The sequence below is a fragment of the Oryzias latipes genome, chromosome 13 (assembly GCF_053564925.1).
Source record: "Oryzias latipes strain Hd-rR chromosome 13, Olatipes_Hd-rR_3.1".
NCBI lineage: Eukaryota > Metazoa > Chordata > Actinopteri > Beloniformes > Adrianichthyidae > Oryzias > Oryzias latipes.
In genome coordinates this window covers 22,465,001-22,483,130 of record NC_136249.1, presented here as the reverse complement: position 1 = coordinate 22,483,130, position 18,130 = coordinate 22,465,001, and the positions used below count along the sequence as shown (strand labels likewise).

Sequence of the window (18,130 nt, the reverse complement as noted above, 5' to 3'; positions counted from 1 at the left end):
ACACTGGTATCTGGAAGTTGTATTTTTCACGTTCTTTTCGTGCTTTTACACTCGACTACACGGCACCGCCCCTAGTGGACATAAGCGGTACTACAACCCGCACTGCTGAATCAGAAAGAGGCGTGTTGGATTACTGCGTTGCATTAGCCGTTAGCTAACCGAAAACAACTTTAGTTTGTGTTGGTGGCTTTTTTAAAACAGGTACGTTTTGAGACGCAGTCTATTCATAAGGCGGTGTGTTCTGTAGCCGTGTGCCAATATTTGTTTATGTATGATGTTGAAACCTAGACAAGTCATGTAACTGTCATGATATACTACTAGCGTCTTAGTGCTAACACTACAGAGGGCCCGGGCTGCATGCGCAATGAATTAGGCCAGCGTGTGTGTATTTTACTCGCTGTTTACTTTACCAAGTGCTATATTTTACACTTTATTCTTTATGCCAGTGGTGCACAATAATTGACGCAATAATTTAAACCTAGTGGTTTTAAAAGAGCAGCTGGAATCACGAATGTTGGTCTGCTAGCTAGGTTAGCTCATGACTTATAGACGATTTAGCTCCTGTCGAGAAAAAGAAAAAACAATAATTAATAATAACAGTAAATTGGAGATCTGGAGTCCATTACATCCTGAATGGTTTTCGCCAGTGCAACTATTTGTTTGCACAGGCGAACAAATAGTTGCCTTTAGCACGTAGCAATATTCAAATAGGAGCAACAGGGCAGTTAACCTCAGAATCAACTCATCTCATCATCATGGTATTTTGCTCTTTTAAATCCATGTTAGGTAAAGAACAGAGGCCAGTTCCGTTGGGTTAGACTCTGTTCGGTGGTTTTCTTGATGCTCTCCAGACGTGTTCATTGGACAGTGATTGGGTCTCTGTGAAGGTTTCCAGGATTGGGAATCTCTGTTTTGAATTTTCTGTAGTAGGATGTCATAGTGGATAAATGGGATGACTAAGTAATCTGCTTGGATTATGCACATTTATTTAAAAAAAAAAAGGATTTCATTTTTATTTAAAGTTTATTTGAGTCTTTAAACATTTTTGCTACTTAAACAATAATCAACACTCCAAAAACAGGGTTTGGGCTGAAGCATCCAGAAACCAAAGATGTGATTTACACAGAAACAAAGATCAACAGATGAAAAATATGCTGCTAACGTAAAATCCTACATGCACATTAATATATATATATATATATATATATATATATGCTAATATACAGCATTAAATTCCAAGTTATTTGAAATATCATCAATAGCGTAATTTATTAATAGTAACTCATTTATTACATTTTTTTCCCAAACAATTTTAAAGTTTTATTCCCAAAAAAAGGACCTTACTTTCCCTTTTTTAGCCAACAGGTTGGCAGAAAAATAAGTCTTCAATAATGTTTTGTCTAACAGCTATAAAAAACCTTCCTGTGTCACTTCAGACAGCTAATGCATGATATTGTTTTTGTAAAGATGCCCTTAGGGAGTCACCTAGGGAGCAGCCAGCTCTCTGACCCAACTTAAGACAAACACGGTCTTTTGTTGGTTGTGGTTGCATCTTGCATGGTAACTGAATTCCTTCGTTTTTGTGATGACAGGATTTTTCAAAAAGCTGGTAGGAAGAGAATTTTTTTTTAGAACAGTCCTTCACAGTTTACTGTAAGTAGAGGTAGTTTTCTGGAAATACACTTCATAGAAATGCGAGATCTTGAATTATTTTCCTGCTCCATCTGCTTGTTTGTTCGTCCTAGTTTTTCACGTTTCTTCGTTGTTGTCCTCTGTGCAGCAGCCGTGCCCCGCCGTGCCCCCACCCCAAGCGGTGCCGTCATGTGGCAAGAGGCCCGCAAACATGAGCGCAAGCTTCGGGGTATGATGGTCGACTATAAGCGCCGTGGTGAACGCCGGCGAGAGTACTATGAGAAAATAGTAAGAGGTTTTACATTTGACAGATGATGTTGTTGCTTCAACAATGCATCTCTTTGGCAACGTGAATATGTCATATAATCTCAATGTAGATCTAAATTTAGAGTTTCCTTGCATGTTTTATTAAATAAATAAACATTTAAATTATAAGCAACAATTGTACACTTTATTCTTTGATACACCATTTATTCATAGTGGGCTCCTGTTTGTCCCGTCTTTGCAGAAAAAAGATCCAGCTCAGTTTCTGCAGGTTCATGGCAGAGCCTACAAGATTCACCTGGATCCTGCTGTGGCGCTGGCTGCAGAAAGCCCTGCAAACATGTGAGAAGCTTCTGACAGTCTCCTTTAAACAAAGTGCTTTTAGTGCGGTGTTGATGTTTATATCATGATCTTTCTGAAGGATGCCATGGCAAGGAGATGCCAACAACATGATCGACAGATTTGATGTTCGGGCACATTTGGACTACATCCCCACCTACACCCCCCCTCTGCTGAGCACATCGTAAGTTGAAAACTCACTTTCTGACCTTTTTGAGTGTCGTATGTGACCTGGGATTTATATTTTGGTTTTAGTTCAGTTTTTACTATCCATCCATCAATTTTCAGAACCAGCTGACTCCCATTTCAAATTACGGACACACTGGGCACTTGACTCGCGTTCAGGAACGCACTAATTGCGGTTTCTTGAACGCAGTGGTGTTCACACTGGACCAGTAGGGAGGGGCATCTTCTTATTTTTCTTTTTCTACTGTTTACTAGCGCATGTCCACCACCTACTGTTGAAGAGGATTGGTGTTAAATGTCGAAGTGGTGAAAATCTCTGGATTTTTGCTCCAGACTTTTTCTTTCACACCTCTATTCCAAAATTTGATAGACTTGGTGTCATGTAAATCTACCCAGACACAAACCGCATATTAAATTCTCCTCCATGATCAATTTTTTTTAACAGTTGGCACTTCTGTGATTTAAAAGGGACACCATCCATTCAAATCCAAGTCCCGGATTGGTCAAAGTTTGACCTGGCTTCACTTTCAACGCGTTTTGTACGCAGAGCCTGAAAATGTTTGTAACAACTTGCCAATGTGAGATTTTGAATGCAGAAACCCAAAATGGGCATTTACGGCTGTTTACATAGACTTGTCATTGTCAGTGGCCGCCTGAGCCCGGTGTGAACGTAGCGTCACTGTCACTGAACTGCAGTAGCCAACCCAGCTACTGTTGCTGAGGGTGGGGTACACCCTAAACAGTATGAGTCTGTTGCAAGGTCTAGTTTTTACCATGGATGTTCAAACATTTAGGATGTCTATGAAGACTCTTATTCATCCAGGTTGGTTCCATTGTAGTAGGTTTAGGGGATGTCATCTGGACTTGGTTTTTAAACCAAGTCCAGATGACATCCCCTAAACCTACTACAAACATTTAGGATGTTTTGCTAATTGTAGCTGTGGGAGAAAAAGCTTTTCTTTTTCCTAGCAACACATTTGAGGCATTTAAAAACGATCAGATGTCAAAATTGTTGAATTCAAATGAGCATTTATACGTTTCTTTTTTTAGCTTCTCAAACATGTCTCCCTTGTTTTGCCCCATTACATCCCCAGCATCCCCCATCCCCAAAATCACATTTTAACTTAGTAATTGCTTTTATACCTCAGTAACCCTTATAAAACTATTACAATTTTGTAATTATTTGTCTTATTGAATAGTTTCTCTTTTCATTTTGATCTTGTAAATGTCATTTTACTTGACAGAAGTCTGCTCTCTGAGTTAAGAGTTTTTATGTGACCAACAACCTTCTGCTCTTCATCCCACACAGCACCCCAGAGCAGGAGATGGAGGAGAGGAAGTGCAACTATGAGCGCTACAGAGGTTTGGTACAGAATGACTTTGCCAGCAGTGAGTACTTTTATTAAATAAAGACATGAAGCGATCAATTATTAAATGCTTAAAGTTGACACATTACACATGTGATAGTGAAACTAAAATAAAGCCTCAGGCTCTCAGTGGGTATACTTTGCTGTTGTGTGCTGCTCTGTAATCCCTGCTGTTCTTTCATAGTCTCAGAGGAGCAGTGTTTATACCAGATCTACCTGGACGAGCTCTATGGAGGCCTGACGAAACCAAACGAAGAGGAGAAGAAGAAGTGTGTGAAGTGCTTTGTTCACAGTCTCTTGGCATTTTCTCTTCATGAAGTAGTATTTGGCCATGTGTTCAGAAACACTCTTTGACTTTTCCCCAGACTGGCGGAGAAAAGAGTGACTATTGGTTACACGTATGAAGACAGCACGGTGCCAGAGCCCAACCAGCACTCAGACAAAGAGGAGGACAACTCAGAGAACAGTGACTCGGAGGAGGACGAGGGCATCCCAGACATCGGTGAACATGTTACACACAATACGAACTTAACAAGTCAGAAGAAAACAGAAATGAAGACAAAACAAAATGAAAAAGCATTCATAGTCAGAGAGGGAAAAAATGGTTCAAAACTTTGCACCAGTGAAAACAAATTCTTGCAGTTAAAGGATCTTAATCTGGTTTGAAAAATATATTAGGAAACCAAATAAAAATGTAACGGTAATATAATCATTTGAGGTTATTATTATTATTATTTATCATCATTATCTTCATGTAAACTATCGTCAAATTTCGGCTATCGGCCAGAAAAAATGTATCGGCCTATCACTTACTTGTATGTTTTTTATTTTTTTGATGTGTTTACAGAGTATCTTTGTGATAAACTCAACATGACAGGCCACACACAGTTTGCCTTTGGTTTAAATTAGCTTCTGTTTTATTGCGATTTCCAAAGAAATTTCCTAAATGCATATAGTATGTTAAAGATGAGCTTGAGCGTTTTGCTAAAAACTATTTGCCGTCATTGCCCAGATGTGGAGGTGGATGTTGATGAGCTGAACCAGGAGCAGCTAGCTGACCTAAGCAAAATGGCAACTTCGTACGGAATGGCTGACGGCGACTTTGTCAGGTAACACGAAGCCGACATTTTTGGAACAAAAGCAGCTCTGCTGCTCCGTATATTTGTTTGACAGAAATATCATTTTAAAAGAACCGAATGAAGTTTGGCAAAACATTCAGTGCAGTTTGTTGAAACCATTGCTGAATTGAGCAAAGTAATTTTAAAAATCTCCAAGTGCTATTAATAAATGACTGCATATTTGCAGCAGGCATTGCCAGCTAAAAATGTTTGATACACACTAATGTTTCTTTAAGTTGTGATGACAGATTTATTTATATGTGTAATGTAAACACTGGATATTTCAAAAGGATGTTAAAGAAAGACAAGGAGGAAGTGGAGGCTATCAAACACGCCAAAGCCCTGGAGGCAGAGAAGGCCATGTACTCGGTAAGAATCCTCATCTCAGCTGGGGCTGCAGCCAAACCACCAATCTGCTGATTATATCTTCACTTTCAGTTGCGATTCATCAAACTACATCAGTTTATATGATGCATCAGGAAAAAATATCTGGTTTAGATTTTTAGTTTCTTTTTTTAACTCAAGCTTTGCATAAAAACCAGATCCAAGAGTTTGCGTTTCATTTTTCTCAATTTAAATTTGTTTTGTTCCTTGGTTTTATCTAAAAGGTTTTATAGTATGTGTGTGTGTGGAGAGATTAGTGCAAGGTCTAGGTGTCTTCTAACATTTATTTCACAGGATTCAGGTCAGAAAAATATCAGAAAGCCTCATTTCTTTATGCGTTTTGAGCACGTCTTCCACATGTTGAAATAACTGGCTAAAGAAAACAGAGGATAATCACATAGAACAAACACTCAGTATTTATTCTATATTCATGTTTATTTTTGCTTCACATTCTTATAGGCATTTGTCTTTGAATATGAGTGTGTGTGTGGTCCTTAGAAATGCAAATTTGCTGCGTTTCTAAGAAAGCTAATGCATGAAGTTTCAGATGTTTTCTCACATTTACATAACTAAATGAAGAGGTAATGCCGTATAGCGACAGTTTAACTTACTACAGATTCTTAAATCTTCATGATCAACAGTCATAGAGCTCAAAGTTGCGTACAGAGAGTATTCCCATTAGGGTGACTAGTCACGGTTCGGCACACACGTGTGCCACGGATTGCCCCCACTTCCCATGCATCATTTCACTGAACGCAATTAGCTTGTCAAATTCACGTCCACCGCATTTTTGATGACATGCGTCAAAGTCACTACTTGCCACTTGTCCTAAAGAGGTTTAATAAACCTGATGGTCCTGCTGCCTGTGGGAGGAGCTACCATCAAAAGCTTTTCTTACCCTCATTCCAAAAGACACGGAAAGAGTTGAGGGATCCAGTTTGTTTATTTTGAAGAGCTCTACAAAGTTGTCTGTAATCACATCTCCATTCCCGCATACAAGACGGCATTCAGAGACTTGTGAACAACGTCCGCCTTCAGCGGTATTTTCATGTCTCTGTGACCCAGTTTGAAGACTTTACTGTCCATATATATCTAAAAAAAAATTAGTATCTTGAGTTCAGAGCTAAATTTGTATTTTTTTTTATAAACAGGCCTCAATGGGCAAATGGTTTAATGTTATCTATATGTTCGTGTGTTTTAAAGTACTAAACATGTGATTTATAAAATACATATGGTTTGAAGCTTTTCAAAAATTAAATTAACTTTTATCCTAGTCTTTGTCCTTTTTACTGATCCGAAAAAGTGATCCGAACCGTGACTCTAAAAGTTTGACACGATCCAAACTGTGAGTTTTGTGATGCTTTTCACCCCTAATTCCCTTCTTTTATCAACCTGGTGTGGGCAATTCAATATATTGACAGTAACAGGAAGATGGAGCAGACGATTGTGAGGAAAAGGAGCACAGAGAAAACCAAATCCAACTTCTAATACAGCATTTGCATAACAAGTTTATGCATTATGACACATCAGATTTATACATTTGTTTTGACAAATATCGACATTATGGTAACAAAGTGTTGCAGCCTCAATGTCAAATTGTGCTCGTTTGTGGTTTTGTGTTTACATTATTTTCTTCTTCCTCTTCAGGGACGTCGCTCTCGCAGACAGAGGAGAGAGTTTAGAGAGAAACGCCTGAAAGGTAGACAGATTAGCCCACCGAGGTAAGTTAGCTGGTGTTCCGTTTTGATGTTTCCCTTTTTCATGTAAACTGTACAATGACACCTTTGTTTTTACTTTTTCACATTTCAGTTATGCCAGAAGAGACAGTCCAACATATGATCCATACAAACGGTGAGTGGTGACCTAAAGGTTTGGCTATTTCCTCCTTTTATTTTCTTTTACTCTCTAGTTGTGTGTAAACCTGAGCACGTATGTCCATTTTCTGGTCAGCCCAGAGTCCGAGTCCAGCTCTGAGTCCCGGTCACGTTCTCGTACCCCTGGTCCAGAGAAGATCACCTTCATCACCAGCTTTGGAGGCAGCGATGATGAAGCTGCTGCGGCGGCTCAAACTGCCACCTCTCACTCTGGCCACGCCCCCTCCAGCTTGCAGCACTCTGCAGGTCATAACAGGGGCTCCCGGTCGGTAACTTTCCCTCCTCTTGGTTGTTTTCTAATCATTGATATGACCACAGCTTTGGTGCATCAAGAATACTGGTGGAGTTTTGTGGTTGAAGAGGTGATAAGTGAGGAAACTTCTGCTGAAGAGCCTGTGCTTGTAATGAAATATGCAAAGAAAGTGTGTGTAGCTGACGCTCAGTTGATGTCACATGTGGCAGTGCAAGTATCACTACTAAATACTGTAGCAAAAAAAAGGCTAAGGCTAGGTTTTAAGCTGGTATCTTTACTAAAGACTTTTTGTCTGTTTGTTTAGGAGGCGAAAGTCATCCTCCAGTCGTTCCCCTTCCTCCTCCTCCCGCTCATCATCTCGGTCCTCATCTTGCTCATCTTCTCGTTCACGTCGAGCCAGACGAGGGCGTGGGAGAAGGGATGGGCGTCGCTCCCGGAGTCGCTCGCGGTCGAGACGGCGTTCCAGATCTTACTCGAGAGGCAGAGGGGGCAACGGCTCCTATAGGAGACGTGACCGAACGAGATCCCGGTCCAATGACAGGAACCGGGACCGGGATAGGGACAGGAGACGATACTCGGCACGCAGACGAACCAGGTTGGATATATGACTAAATATTCATTAAAATCTTCTGTTCTAACAAAATTGCATTAAGATTCCTGTGTCTTCTGCCAGATCTCGATCCAGCTCACGGCGGAGAAGCAGCTCACGCCGAGGGGGCCAGAGCAGTAGAGGATATCGCCGTGGAGATAGTCGCAATCAAAGTCGCAGTCATAGTCGCAGTCGCAGCTGCAGCCCCTCTCAGTCTCCCACCCGACCAGCCCACAGCCCCTCCCCTGCTCACAGAGTATCCCAGCCTGCTGCCACTGCTGTCTCTGACAAACTGAGAAAGTAAGAGGACGTGAAATCCGCTGGGGGTGTTTTTTACACGTTTACCACGCTCCTAAATGATGTGAAGAGCTGGTAGTGAGAAGATCAGCTGATCTGACTCATTTACTTTGAAAAATAAGTCACTTTTGTTTGGGTTTAACAAGCAGACTCTTCCGCACTTTTCCTTCTGTACATTCATGTTAAAGAAATGCATGCTTTTTATGCTATTTTAGTCTCACTTATCTTTAATGTATTGTAACTCGTAAACTATTACAACTAATCTACAAACCCTTTCTGCTACCTAATATTCTAAGTTGATGCGTCTATTATTTAAGAGTTTCCCCTTAGTTTTATTGAGCCATGTATTCTCTATTACCAGAAATTTCATCTGGCTGCAGTTAGAAAATCTTACAAAATAAAACTTTTAGATAGAAAAAAACTTAAGACAAAAAACAGAATTTTAATGAGCTTTCACCTCTTAGTTATTGATTTTTTTTTTTACCTCCAGAGCCTCATGTTTTTAAAGTAAGCTTGACTGTTTGCACGTCTTTGTGGCTTGAAAATAACAAAGTGTTGCTAGAGTCAGAAAATCCTTGAATATCGACTTCACGTAGCTTCTACATTAATATACTTCATTTAAATAAAGTTTAAACTTCAACTAAATGTGAATGTTTTAACCCTTTGAATTAATTTCCAGCTATTTAAAAAAAAAATCACTTGTGGTTTTGCTTTCAAGTAGATGCTGCAATGTAGGCCCACTCAAACATGTTTTTTCATCTTTGTCAAAATGTTCCCAGTGGATTTTTCATTATGATTATGCCGTTGTTAGCCAAAAAAAAAAAAAAAAAAAACCTGTCATAGTTTCTGCAGAGCACCAGTAGTTCATTAGAAATTTGCCACTGAGTTGTGGACTGTTGACATAGAGTAAGCCCGCCCCTTCCCATCATCCATCTGTTTACGTGCTCTCCCACTAGCTTACAGCCCCTCCCAACCCCAAGCTAACATTTCCAGTACAACAAAAATGGCGAGCAAAATCAGAGCTATCCAGTCAATCCAAATACCATTTTAGACGAAGAAAACAAAGACATTCATTGATCTATTTGTCTACAAGTGGATGCATCAGAATGGAGCAGAGAGCTTGTGGCCCACCGATTGTAGCGTCTATGGAACAACTACAAGCTTTTTCCAACGACATTTCTGCTGCTCCTGATTCATGATTTGTAAAAAAAAAAAAAAACTCAAATGAACTTAAATTTCTTTATACATGTCCTTCATCATTAGAAAAATGCCTCTAGAATATGTTAAAAACACCAAACCCACGATTTTCATCAAAGTGGGTCTTTAAGGTACTTTTGTAGACCAAGTGGTTTGATACATATTTGTATCAGTATGCGTCAAGGGGTTGAAGAGCTTCTTTAATGATGTAGCAGAAGTCATCATTTTGGCCTGATGCATTATTTTCCTTGTTTTTTTTAGGCCTGACACTCCGGGTGGTAAAGAGACGGGAGCTGCCAAAGTCAGTAAGAATTTGATCTATCTGGGTTTCTTGTTAAAGCCTACGCCTCCACATCCCTGACAGGCTGACATGGTTTTCCATCAAACTGGAATGAATTTAGCCATTGTTTTCCACAAAGACAAAACGATTGCCTTTTTTTTCTCTCTCTCTCTCCCACAAAATGGACATAAAGTGACTATTTATTTGTGAAGTGACTAATGAGAACTTTAAGGCTCCCACTTTTCTGCATGAATGTGCATTTAGCTCCTTCTTGAAGCCTGTTTTTATTGTGTTGATGAATGTTTGTTTGCTATTTATGTGCTTTAGATCTTGAAGCCCTAGTGTAGATTCACAAACGACTTTAAAGCTTCACCTTCAGCAAAAACTCATAACAATGATTTTAGCAAAATGTGGTAATATGAACGTAGCTTACTGGATTTTCTAGGAGTCTGCATTAATGAATCAAAACTGGACTAGGTGAGGATATGCAGGTATGTTGACCATCAGAGAAGTTCATTTCTGTTGTGAGGAGGGTCAGCGGCGCTGCAGGACGGTGTCTCAGAGGTACAGGTGTACGCTAACAGCAGATACTTAAGCACTCACAAGGCAGTGTCATGTTATCACATTTCAGGACGTAACCTCTGCTCTGAACACACCCATGTACCAGAACAAGCACCCCCCTGTTAAGAGTGGACATGACGTCCTGAAAGGCAGTCATTTGTAAAACCTGCTCAAACACGCCAATTCAACAGGATGAAGTTAGCAAAAATCAATGCCTTCAGATTGATGAGTATGTTGCTCATCACAGCATAGAGGAAACGACCATTTATTAGGTCATGTGACTCAGTTTAAGTAGGACACAACTATAAAAAGAGCCACTTTTCTGTTTAGTGCCTCCATGGATGCAGTATTCAAATAGCAACACTTGAAAACTTAAATTCAAACTTTAAAGAATAGAAATTGTTGCTCTTCAAAGCAAATGGTTTGCGTTTTGGTTTTGATAAATCGGGATCTTTTTTTTTCTTCTTTTCTGTAGACCAAAGTTAGATCCGTCCCTGAAGGGTACTTCAGAGAGGCATTCGGACTTGTTGCTACAAGCAGCAGTTCTGTTATGACTTATTGGATAGTAAAATGTAAAGATTTAGGATTTTTACTTGACTCTCAAAAATATAAAAAAGCTTAAAGAGTGTGTCGAAAAAGCTCTTGATCAAAGGAACTCAATTGTTGGTATTTGGGTCCAGATTGTTGAACAGCTTCAACTGTTTCCTTGCCTGCTTGGTGCTTGTTATTCTCACTTCACTTCCAAAGAAAAACGGGTTGCACACATCCAGGAACTTGCGTGCTTCGAGCGTACCTGCAGTGTTGTGACCTGCAGTTTTTCTTGCCTGGCCGGGTCTGAACAGACCATCGCTGGGCGTGTCTGTGACAAAACGCCACCGGCTCTTTCTGAACTTTCCGAAACTTGCTGGACCTGAACTTGCTCCTGTTTCATTTTGACCAGCTCTCGCTCCTCCACCGTGCTGCTCACTGTTACCTCTGACAGTATTATGTGAGCCCGCACATTGTGTGGAGGTTCATGTGACTGGATCCTGTCTTAAAGTGTCCCGCAGCAGCTGCAAGTTTGTCCGTCCACTTGCAGCCTGTGTGTTGACTCAACAAACAGTATTCACTTTGTTCTTTCACTTATTTATTTTTTATCATCTCCACCAGTTACTGTCCGTAAAGACGAGGGTATCGAATTTGTAAAATGGCACAAACACACACGAACACTTGTGTTGGGCTGTGAAATGTCGTCCTAACATTGTTGTCCTGATTGCAGCCCAAGCTGACCCCTCAGGAGAAGCTCAAGCTACGAATGCAGAAAGCGCTCAACAAGCAATGTGAGTGCAGCTAATTCCTGTCCAACAGTTGCACAAGTTAGAAAAAGTCACATCTTTTGAAAAGAAGCATTTGGTCGCGTAAAAGTGATGAAATGTTCGATTGCAGAAGATGAAAGCTCCTTTTGTCTGAGTTTCACATCTTTGCTGTTTGTTTGTTTCTTCCTCCCACTTTGCAGCCAAGGCGGATAAGAAGGCTGCTCAGGAGAAGATCCAGCAGCAGGAACACAAGCGACAGGTTTGTTTTCCTCTGAATCAAATCCAGAAGCACCTTTCCAAAGTCCTGCATTTCTCTTCATTGGCGCTGTTTGTTTTACAGGAGCGAGAAGGAGAGCTGCGAGCCATGGCACGCAAGATACGCATGAAGTAAGGCCGCGCGTTGTGCTGGCTTGTTTCGATTGTGTTTTGCAATGTCTGACCCAGCGACTCTACATTCAGGGAACGCGAGCGCCGTGAGAAAGAAAGGGACGAATGGGAAAGACAGTACGGGCGGCAGAGCAGCTCGCCGTCTCCTTCCAAATATGGTAAGGCTGAAATTTCTCAACACCTGTTTGGACCTTTAGTTTGAAGACTTGCTTTTGTAGATTAAAATATAAAAATGTCTACATTTCATTGGTTTGATTTCTGCTTTTTATCGAGCTTTGTTTAGTCGTATATTTTGTTTCACTCTTAGTCCATCTTCTGTCCCTCAGGTCGAGAGCACAACTCACACAGAAGGTATGTGAGAAACCACAAGAATCTACACGGTTCCAAAAAAACGCTGAGCGTTTGCATTTTCCTCTATATATGTCGATGCACTGCGTCCCAGAAGAAGTGCCTCAAGATATGCTTGAGCTGCATACCTTCCCCTCACACAGGTTGGCCTTGGCGTGCGAGAGAAATATTCTTGGACAAAAAAAAAGGCCAAATCCTTATTTGTTCCTGAAACTTTACTCCTTAATTTGCATCTTGCCTGTGGTTGAAATCCCTCTTGAGTGTGAACTTTTCAATTTATGACAAATTTGCCGCCACTCGTCAGTAGTAATGCATCCAATTCATCCAGCTTTAAAGTAGATGCCAACAAATCAGTGTTTTTTCCAACTATCTGAAAGTTTAAGTCAAGCGGAGCACAGAATAAGAATAAACTTACACTCAAATAGCAATAAAGCAAAGCTCTTGACAAAAATCCAGCACTTTTACAGGTAAGACGGGTAACCAGCAAAATGTTAAAACAGCTGCTGCCGATTCATGCTCTCAATCTTATTACATCCCAAAAGTTTTTTATGCAGAAGGAAGTTAATACAATGCATCCTGGGGATGAGTTGAAAATAGACAAATCAAATGGAATCGATCCTTTAAAGACCCTATACACATGCATAATTAAACTTTTTGAGCTTGAAAGTGTATTATATAGTATATTCCTCCCTATAAGTAACCCCAAAGTGGTATTTTGATCCGTTCACCCATCTAAAAACCTGCACTCTGAGCACCAGCCCCTCCCAATATCCACGAACAAGCGGGTTCTCACATTGTGACATAGACCGGTGAAGAACCGCCCCTTCCAGGAAGAGTCTGCACTGCCAGCTCCACCCCCAGACTAACGCGCACTTTCTCCACGGAGTTAGCGGTGATCGGCAAAAAGCTTTAATTTTATATGCACAATGTCCACATCCACCATTGGATGCTATAGGCCCTTTAATGGTAATTCTAAAGGAGCAACTGCTTTAAAAAAGGTTTAAAAGTTAGATAGGTTCAAATTATGATAGGCTTGCATACTTTAAGTCCAATTGGAATTTCTGACTTTTTTCTGATCGGTTTTGTTTTCCAGTTTGTAATACCAGATGTCAAGAGTTTATTGTAATAATTCAGTCTCCAATTCATCAATATAGTTTGTCTTTATACATTTTATGACCATTATTTCATGCATATTGTAGAGTGATTTTTTTCTTTTTTTCCCTTTTCCAATTTTTTTCCCTCAGGAGGTCAAGGTCACGATCTCAGTCTCGGTCTCGGTCACGAAGTCCATATTACAGATACTGAAACACTTGGTGGAAAAAGCAGCTCATCCGATGGAACCTGCAGTCCCTAATATCCTGTTCAAGCAGCAGCCTATTGCATGGAAAATCAGTGACTGTGTCTCATCAATAAATTGAAAAATGGAAGACGGACACCTGAAATTACATTTACAAAGCATAAACACTTAGCTGTGATTCATTAGATCCATTGATTACAGTTTTGTGGCCTTAGTGAAGCTTCTCCCCCTCTTCACATTTTGCTTGATCTTGCAAAGACTTCTCACTTTCTCCACCCCATTCATGCTTGCTTGATTTTTCTTCTGCATACTTCCCTTGAAAACATTTCTTCTGTTCAAACAATACAGAAAAGATTTGCCTGGTTATTTACTGACATGATGACACTTTTGCATTTCAGCAACAAGAGCTAAACCCCCTTTTAACCGGTCATATGTGTGTCATAATGGAACTGTTTAGAGTGAGTTTTGTACTCTGTCCTCAGCTGGTTTACAAAGAAAGAACTTTTGTTCTCACTAATGTCAATGTACAATAACGATTGACAAATAAAAGTTGATTTGAAATTATGAAGCTGGTCTTTCGTTAATTATTCAATGTATAATAATAATATAATGCCCTCAAAACAGTTTTTAAGTCATTTTGTAAATGGTTGCTCGAGCTGACAGGTTTCCAGAGTTTCAGTACCTTATTTCCACCATTGGGTGGCGACAAACCCTCTGCGCTCATTTGGCGCCTCTTGCTCTGGGAGCGCTCGTAAAGTCAAGCGGCTCGCGGGAGTTTTCTGCTTCTCGCTGCTGAAGTATGTGGCCTCATACTTAAACAAGAGCCGCATCTGGTCAGCGAGAAAAGCAGAAATGAATGTCACCCTGGTTCCGGTTGTTGTCGAGACACCTGTGGAAAAAGCGGAGCGGTAGTTCCTCTGAGGTGTGGAGGGGGAACTAGGTGATTTTCAACATCACAGAAAAAAAAGAGGCGGACAGTTGCAGACCCCCCCCTCCCCCCGTGCATCAACTATAAGTGGCAGAAGCAAGTGTTTTACCTAAAAGGGGGCGGAGTCTGGGTGGTTGGCGCGGGCGGTGCTCTCAGTCGCCCATGCCCCCTTTTGCCCTCCGCTCGCTGCGGGGGAAGAAGCGTGAACTTGAACGCTGCCTTCTCTGCGCAGAGCGAGTCCTGGCGAAGGCCAGCAAGTCTTATCAGTCCGTCCCCGGTGCTCAGCTTTCGGACCGCTTCACGGAGGAGGAAGAGCTGGACCGGGTCTGTTTTGGGGTTCTGGACCCAACGGTGCCAAACGCACGACGCGATGTCCAGGCGCAAACTTGGAAGCAGACCGCAGCACCTGAGCGCAATTCAAGGTAAGCGGCGCATGGACACGCCGGGAGAAAACACGCTGGGGGGCTGTTTTGTTTTACTTGTTTGTTTGTTTTGCGCGTGGTTCTTCATCGTGGGCTTTAAATAGACACGTAGATTTTAAAAAAATACATATCTTCCAAGGCGAAGTACTAGGTTTGCGTGGATCTTTCTCTGATCCGGTGTGAGGACTTCACAAACAAATATTTGAAGAGGAGCTGCTGGTGTCCTGATGAGCGCAGAGGGAGGACCGGTTTACTGGCCTCAGCGGCTGCAGGTCCAAACACGAGGATCATGAAGCCATCCAGGATGGATCAAGTTTCTCTGTCGGTGCTTTTACTCTTCAAACCTTTGGGACTTTTGGGTCCTGCTCCTGTGGCGTCTCATAAGTATGAGTGGACTTTAAAGGAGATAAATCCCTAACTGGGGGGTGAAATTCCTCCTGCATCCAAACAAACGTCGCTTCTGTTGATGTATTATATCATGGAGAGCAGCTCCGACAGAAAACGGGTACAGAAAGTTGCGCGGCATTTTTTTTTTATACAGTTCTCCACTGAAGAGCCCAGTGGTGCATGTCTGCTGTGACCACAGGCCCTGACTCAACACTGTGTTGTGTGCGTGTGTGCGCTCGCGCGCGTGCCTAACCGCGCCTTGCAAGTCTGCACAAACAGCGCGCCCCTGAAACAGGAAAGGTGACATTTTTGAGTAACAACTGGCGAGATCCGACTTCAGACTGTACTGTCTGTACCTGTCCTGTGTGCGGCCTGCACAGCCTGGGCAGGTGGATCCTGCACAGGCGTCAAGGTGTAGCCCTTGAGCAACACACTCCTGACCCTCTCCACACTCACGCATCCCTCCTTCTCTGCCTCCTCCTCCTACCTGCCATTTCGCGGTATCACTGCTTGCAATTAGAGGCTGCATATAAGCCACATAAGAATGATCAAGTTGCGTTTATGTTAAATCTGATGCAGCACATGTTCAACAGCAGGTCTCCTCTTATCTTGAACACCTTCAGTCACTTGTTTTCTCTTTTACTGCAATCCACTTCCTGTTGAGAAACTCCCGCTGCCTGTGGCTTGTAAGGCAACATTTCCCTTTGAGTGAAAAGGTGCAAGTCTCGACTGTGATCTCGGGACAGTGGTGCAGTCATTCCTGCACTCATGCTGCAGTGGGTCGCTTGAACAGGACACGCAGGTTTCTACTGGAGGTGGACCATGGGCTCCCCTGTCTGCACCCAGAGCCGGCAGATCTGTAACCGGTTAAAGGAAGTGGTCACTGTTGACTGAGCATATTGGCCTCGTTGACTGAAACTAGCACTTTCAATCCCTGTGCCTGTTGGCTGTTGTCTTTTAGGTCAACACTGCACCTCCATGCAGATGTCCACATGAACTGAAAACCAACTGTCTACTTCTGATTTGAGAGGGACTCTTCCTGTGAACTTCAGCACCTTTGCAGTTTTCACCAAAAAGATTTAAGCACCAAAATCAAAGTCTCAAAAAGAATGACATTTTTCAAGTGTTGTCTAACAAAGTAGTAACTGTATTACTGTTGTGGGGATTTTTTTTTTCATCCATTTACTGTGCAAAGATGGTTTTATATGTTATATATTCAAACACTGTTTGTCTTAAACCCTATAATTGGTCATTCTACTCTCAACTAAAGCAAATAAAAATTTTAAAAAATTCTATTTGAGGCAGGATTTGCTATAAAGTCATCTGATCTGTTAACAGTTTATATCTTTCTTGCCCCAGACACCACTGTTTTTGAGGATGGCTCACACTCATCAGGTGATCCCCACAGTCATGCTCCTCCGCCGATGCACGCCCCTGACGAAGGTCGCGACCTCCTCACCTGTGGCCAGTGCAACAAGGCCTTCCCACTGGCCCACATTCTGGCGTTCATCCAGCACAAGCAGGGCGGCTGCGGCTCCAGAAGCCAAGCCACGGGCATCAGCGCCACCCCACCCTCACCCGCCAGCCGAGCCAGGCACCAGCACACCGGCAAGAGTGGGCCGGGGCCCACCCTTGCCGGCTTCATTGAGCTGCGGAGAGGAACAGCCAGGAACCAAGCCTGGGGGGAGGAGCTTGGCATGAGTGTGAAGACAGAACCCGACAAATCAGGTAAGAGCGTGGACGATGCTGAAGAAGGTGGCAGGTTGCTAATTAGGGACTCTATTTTTTTAATTGTTTTATTTTTCTTTTCTCTTGATTTTGCGAGCGCTCCTCCTCCCTCTCGAGTCCAGCTCATTAACTAGCCGTTGCCATTAGCAGACCTGCGTGCGTTAGTTACGCGCAGGCTAATTGTGTGGAAAGGATAGGCGTCAGGAACATTCGAAAGGCACGGAGGGTCCCCAAGGGCCCCCGGTTGAGCACCTGAGCTCTCTCCGAACTCCCTCGCTGTCAGTCTCTGAGGTGGAGTGGCCAGGTAAACATGTTTCCTCCTGCCTGCCACCTCCTGCGGCCTGGACAGCAGAAACTGGAGCCACGGCCCACAAACTCCACCTTGTTCCAGTTTGATTCCTAGAACAGGTTGCTCTGTTGTCTGAAGCGGTCAGAGTGAATGCCAGAATGCCATTGCAGCTCTCTTCGCCGTCATGACACGAAAATGAAGAGTGTTGCATCAGGCGCAGCTCCTCAGCCATTTCCCGCTGTTCTGCCCAGGGCTGAGCCACCTGAGCTCCTGGGACTCTCCTCCTGCTTTTTTCTTCTCCCTTCACCTCATCTTCCCCGTGTTTTTGCACTCTCTCCATCCTGTGGCAAAATCTTTACCTTTAAGTTTATTTTTTTCTGTGAAGATTATAAGAAGAAGTGAATGGATACATATCTATGACAGTGAAGGAAAGGATCCTCTGAGGAGGAAAAATGGTTTTGAAGTTCTAAACTAAGAAAGGGGGCTGGAGCCTGAGAAACAGATGCAGATGGACACAGCATCCTGCCACACGTTTGTGGCAGGTACAAGTGCCCCCAGTGAAACTCTTCGCCATGCACACATACGTTAGCAGTTCCTTCCTTTGTGCACGCTCGAGGGACGTGCTCGCACCATTTCCGTTTGTCCACGGCCTGACTTATTTTCTATTTCCCCCCCCCCCCCCCCCCTATTCTGCATCTGATCTCATGC

The 18,130-nt window shown here is 42.5% G+C and overlaps 2 protein-coding genes across 3 annotated transcripts in view; both read left to right on the top strand.

The window, feature by feature from the left end:
* clasrp (CLK4-associating serine/arginine rich protein) lies at positions 1 to 14,232 on the top strand. 2 transcript variants are annotated; one of them, XR_909840.2, is made up of 21 exons: positions 1 to 201; positions 1,781 to 1,920; positions 2,141 to 2,238; positions 2,318 to 2,419; positions 3,731 to 3,810; positions 3,973 to 4,057; positions 4,154 to 4,290; positions 4,801 to 4,897; positions 5,197 to 5,275; positions 6,938 to 7,011; positions 7,100 to 7,141; positions 7,241 to 7,429; positions 7,722 to 8,012; positions 8,091 to 8,306; positions 9,762 to 9,805; positions 11,600 to 11,660; positions 11,837 to 11,895; positions 11,977 to 12,023; positions 12,096 to 12,181; positions 12,350 to 12,374; positions 13,616 to 14,232. XR_909840.2 is itself a non-coding variant. In XM_004075383.4 (21 exons), the coding sequence occupies exons 2-21, from the start codon at positions 1,822 to 1,824 to the stop codon at positions 13,674 to 13,676; spliced, it is 1,968 nt and encodes a 655-aa protein (XP_004075431.1). In that variant the 5' UTR covers positions 1 to 201; positions 1,781 to 1,821; the 3' UTR covers positions 13,677 to 14,232. The 2 variants fall into 2 exon arrangements, 1 of the variants encoding a protein (XP_004075431.1); XM_004075383.4 differs by having other exon boundaries at positions 9,762 to 9,801.
* Positions 14,233 to 14,467: 235 nt separating this feature from the next.
* Positions 14,468 to 18,130, top strand: part of znf296 (zinc finger protein 296) — a 10,212-nt gene continuing 6,549 nt past the window's right edge. Inside the window, exons 1-2 of the mRNA XM_023961863.2 lie at positions 14,468 to 15,018; positions 16,765 to 17,133. Coding sequence (XP_023817631.1) covers positions 14,967 to 15,018; positions 16,765 to 17,133 — 421 coding nt within the window. The 5' untranslated portion in view covers positions 14,468 to 14,966. The remainder of the gene's footprint in view (positions 15,019 to 16,764; positions 17,134 to 18,130) is intronic.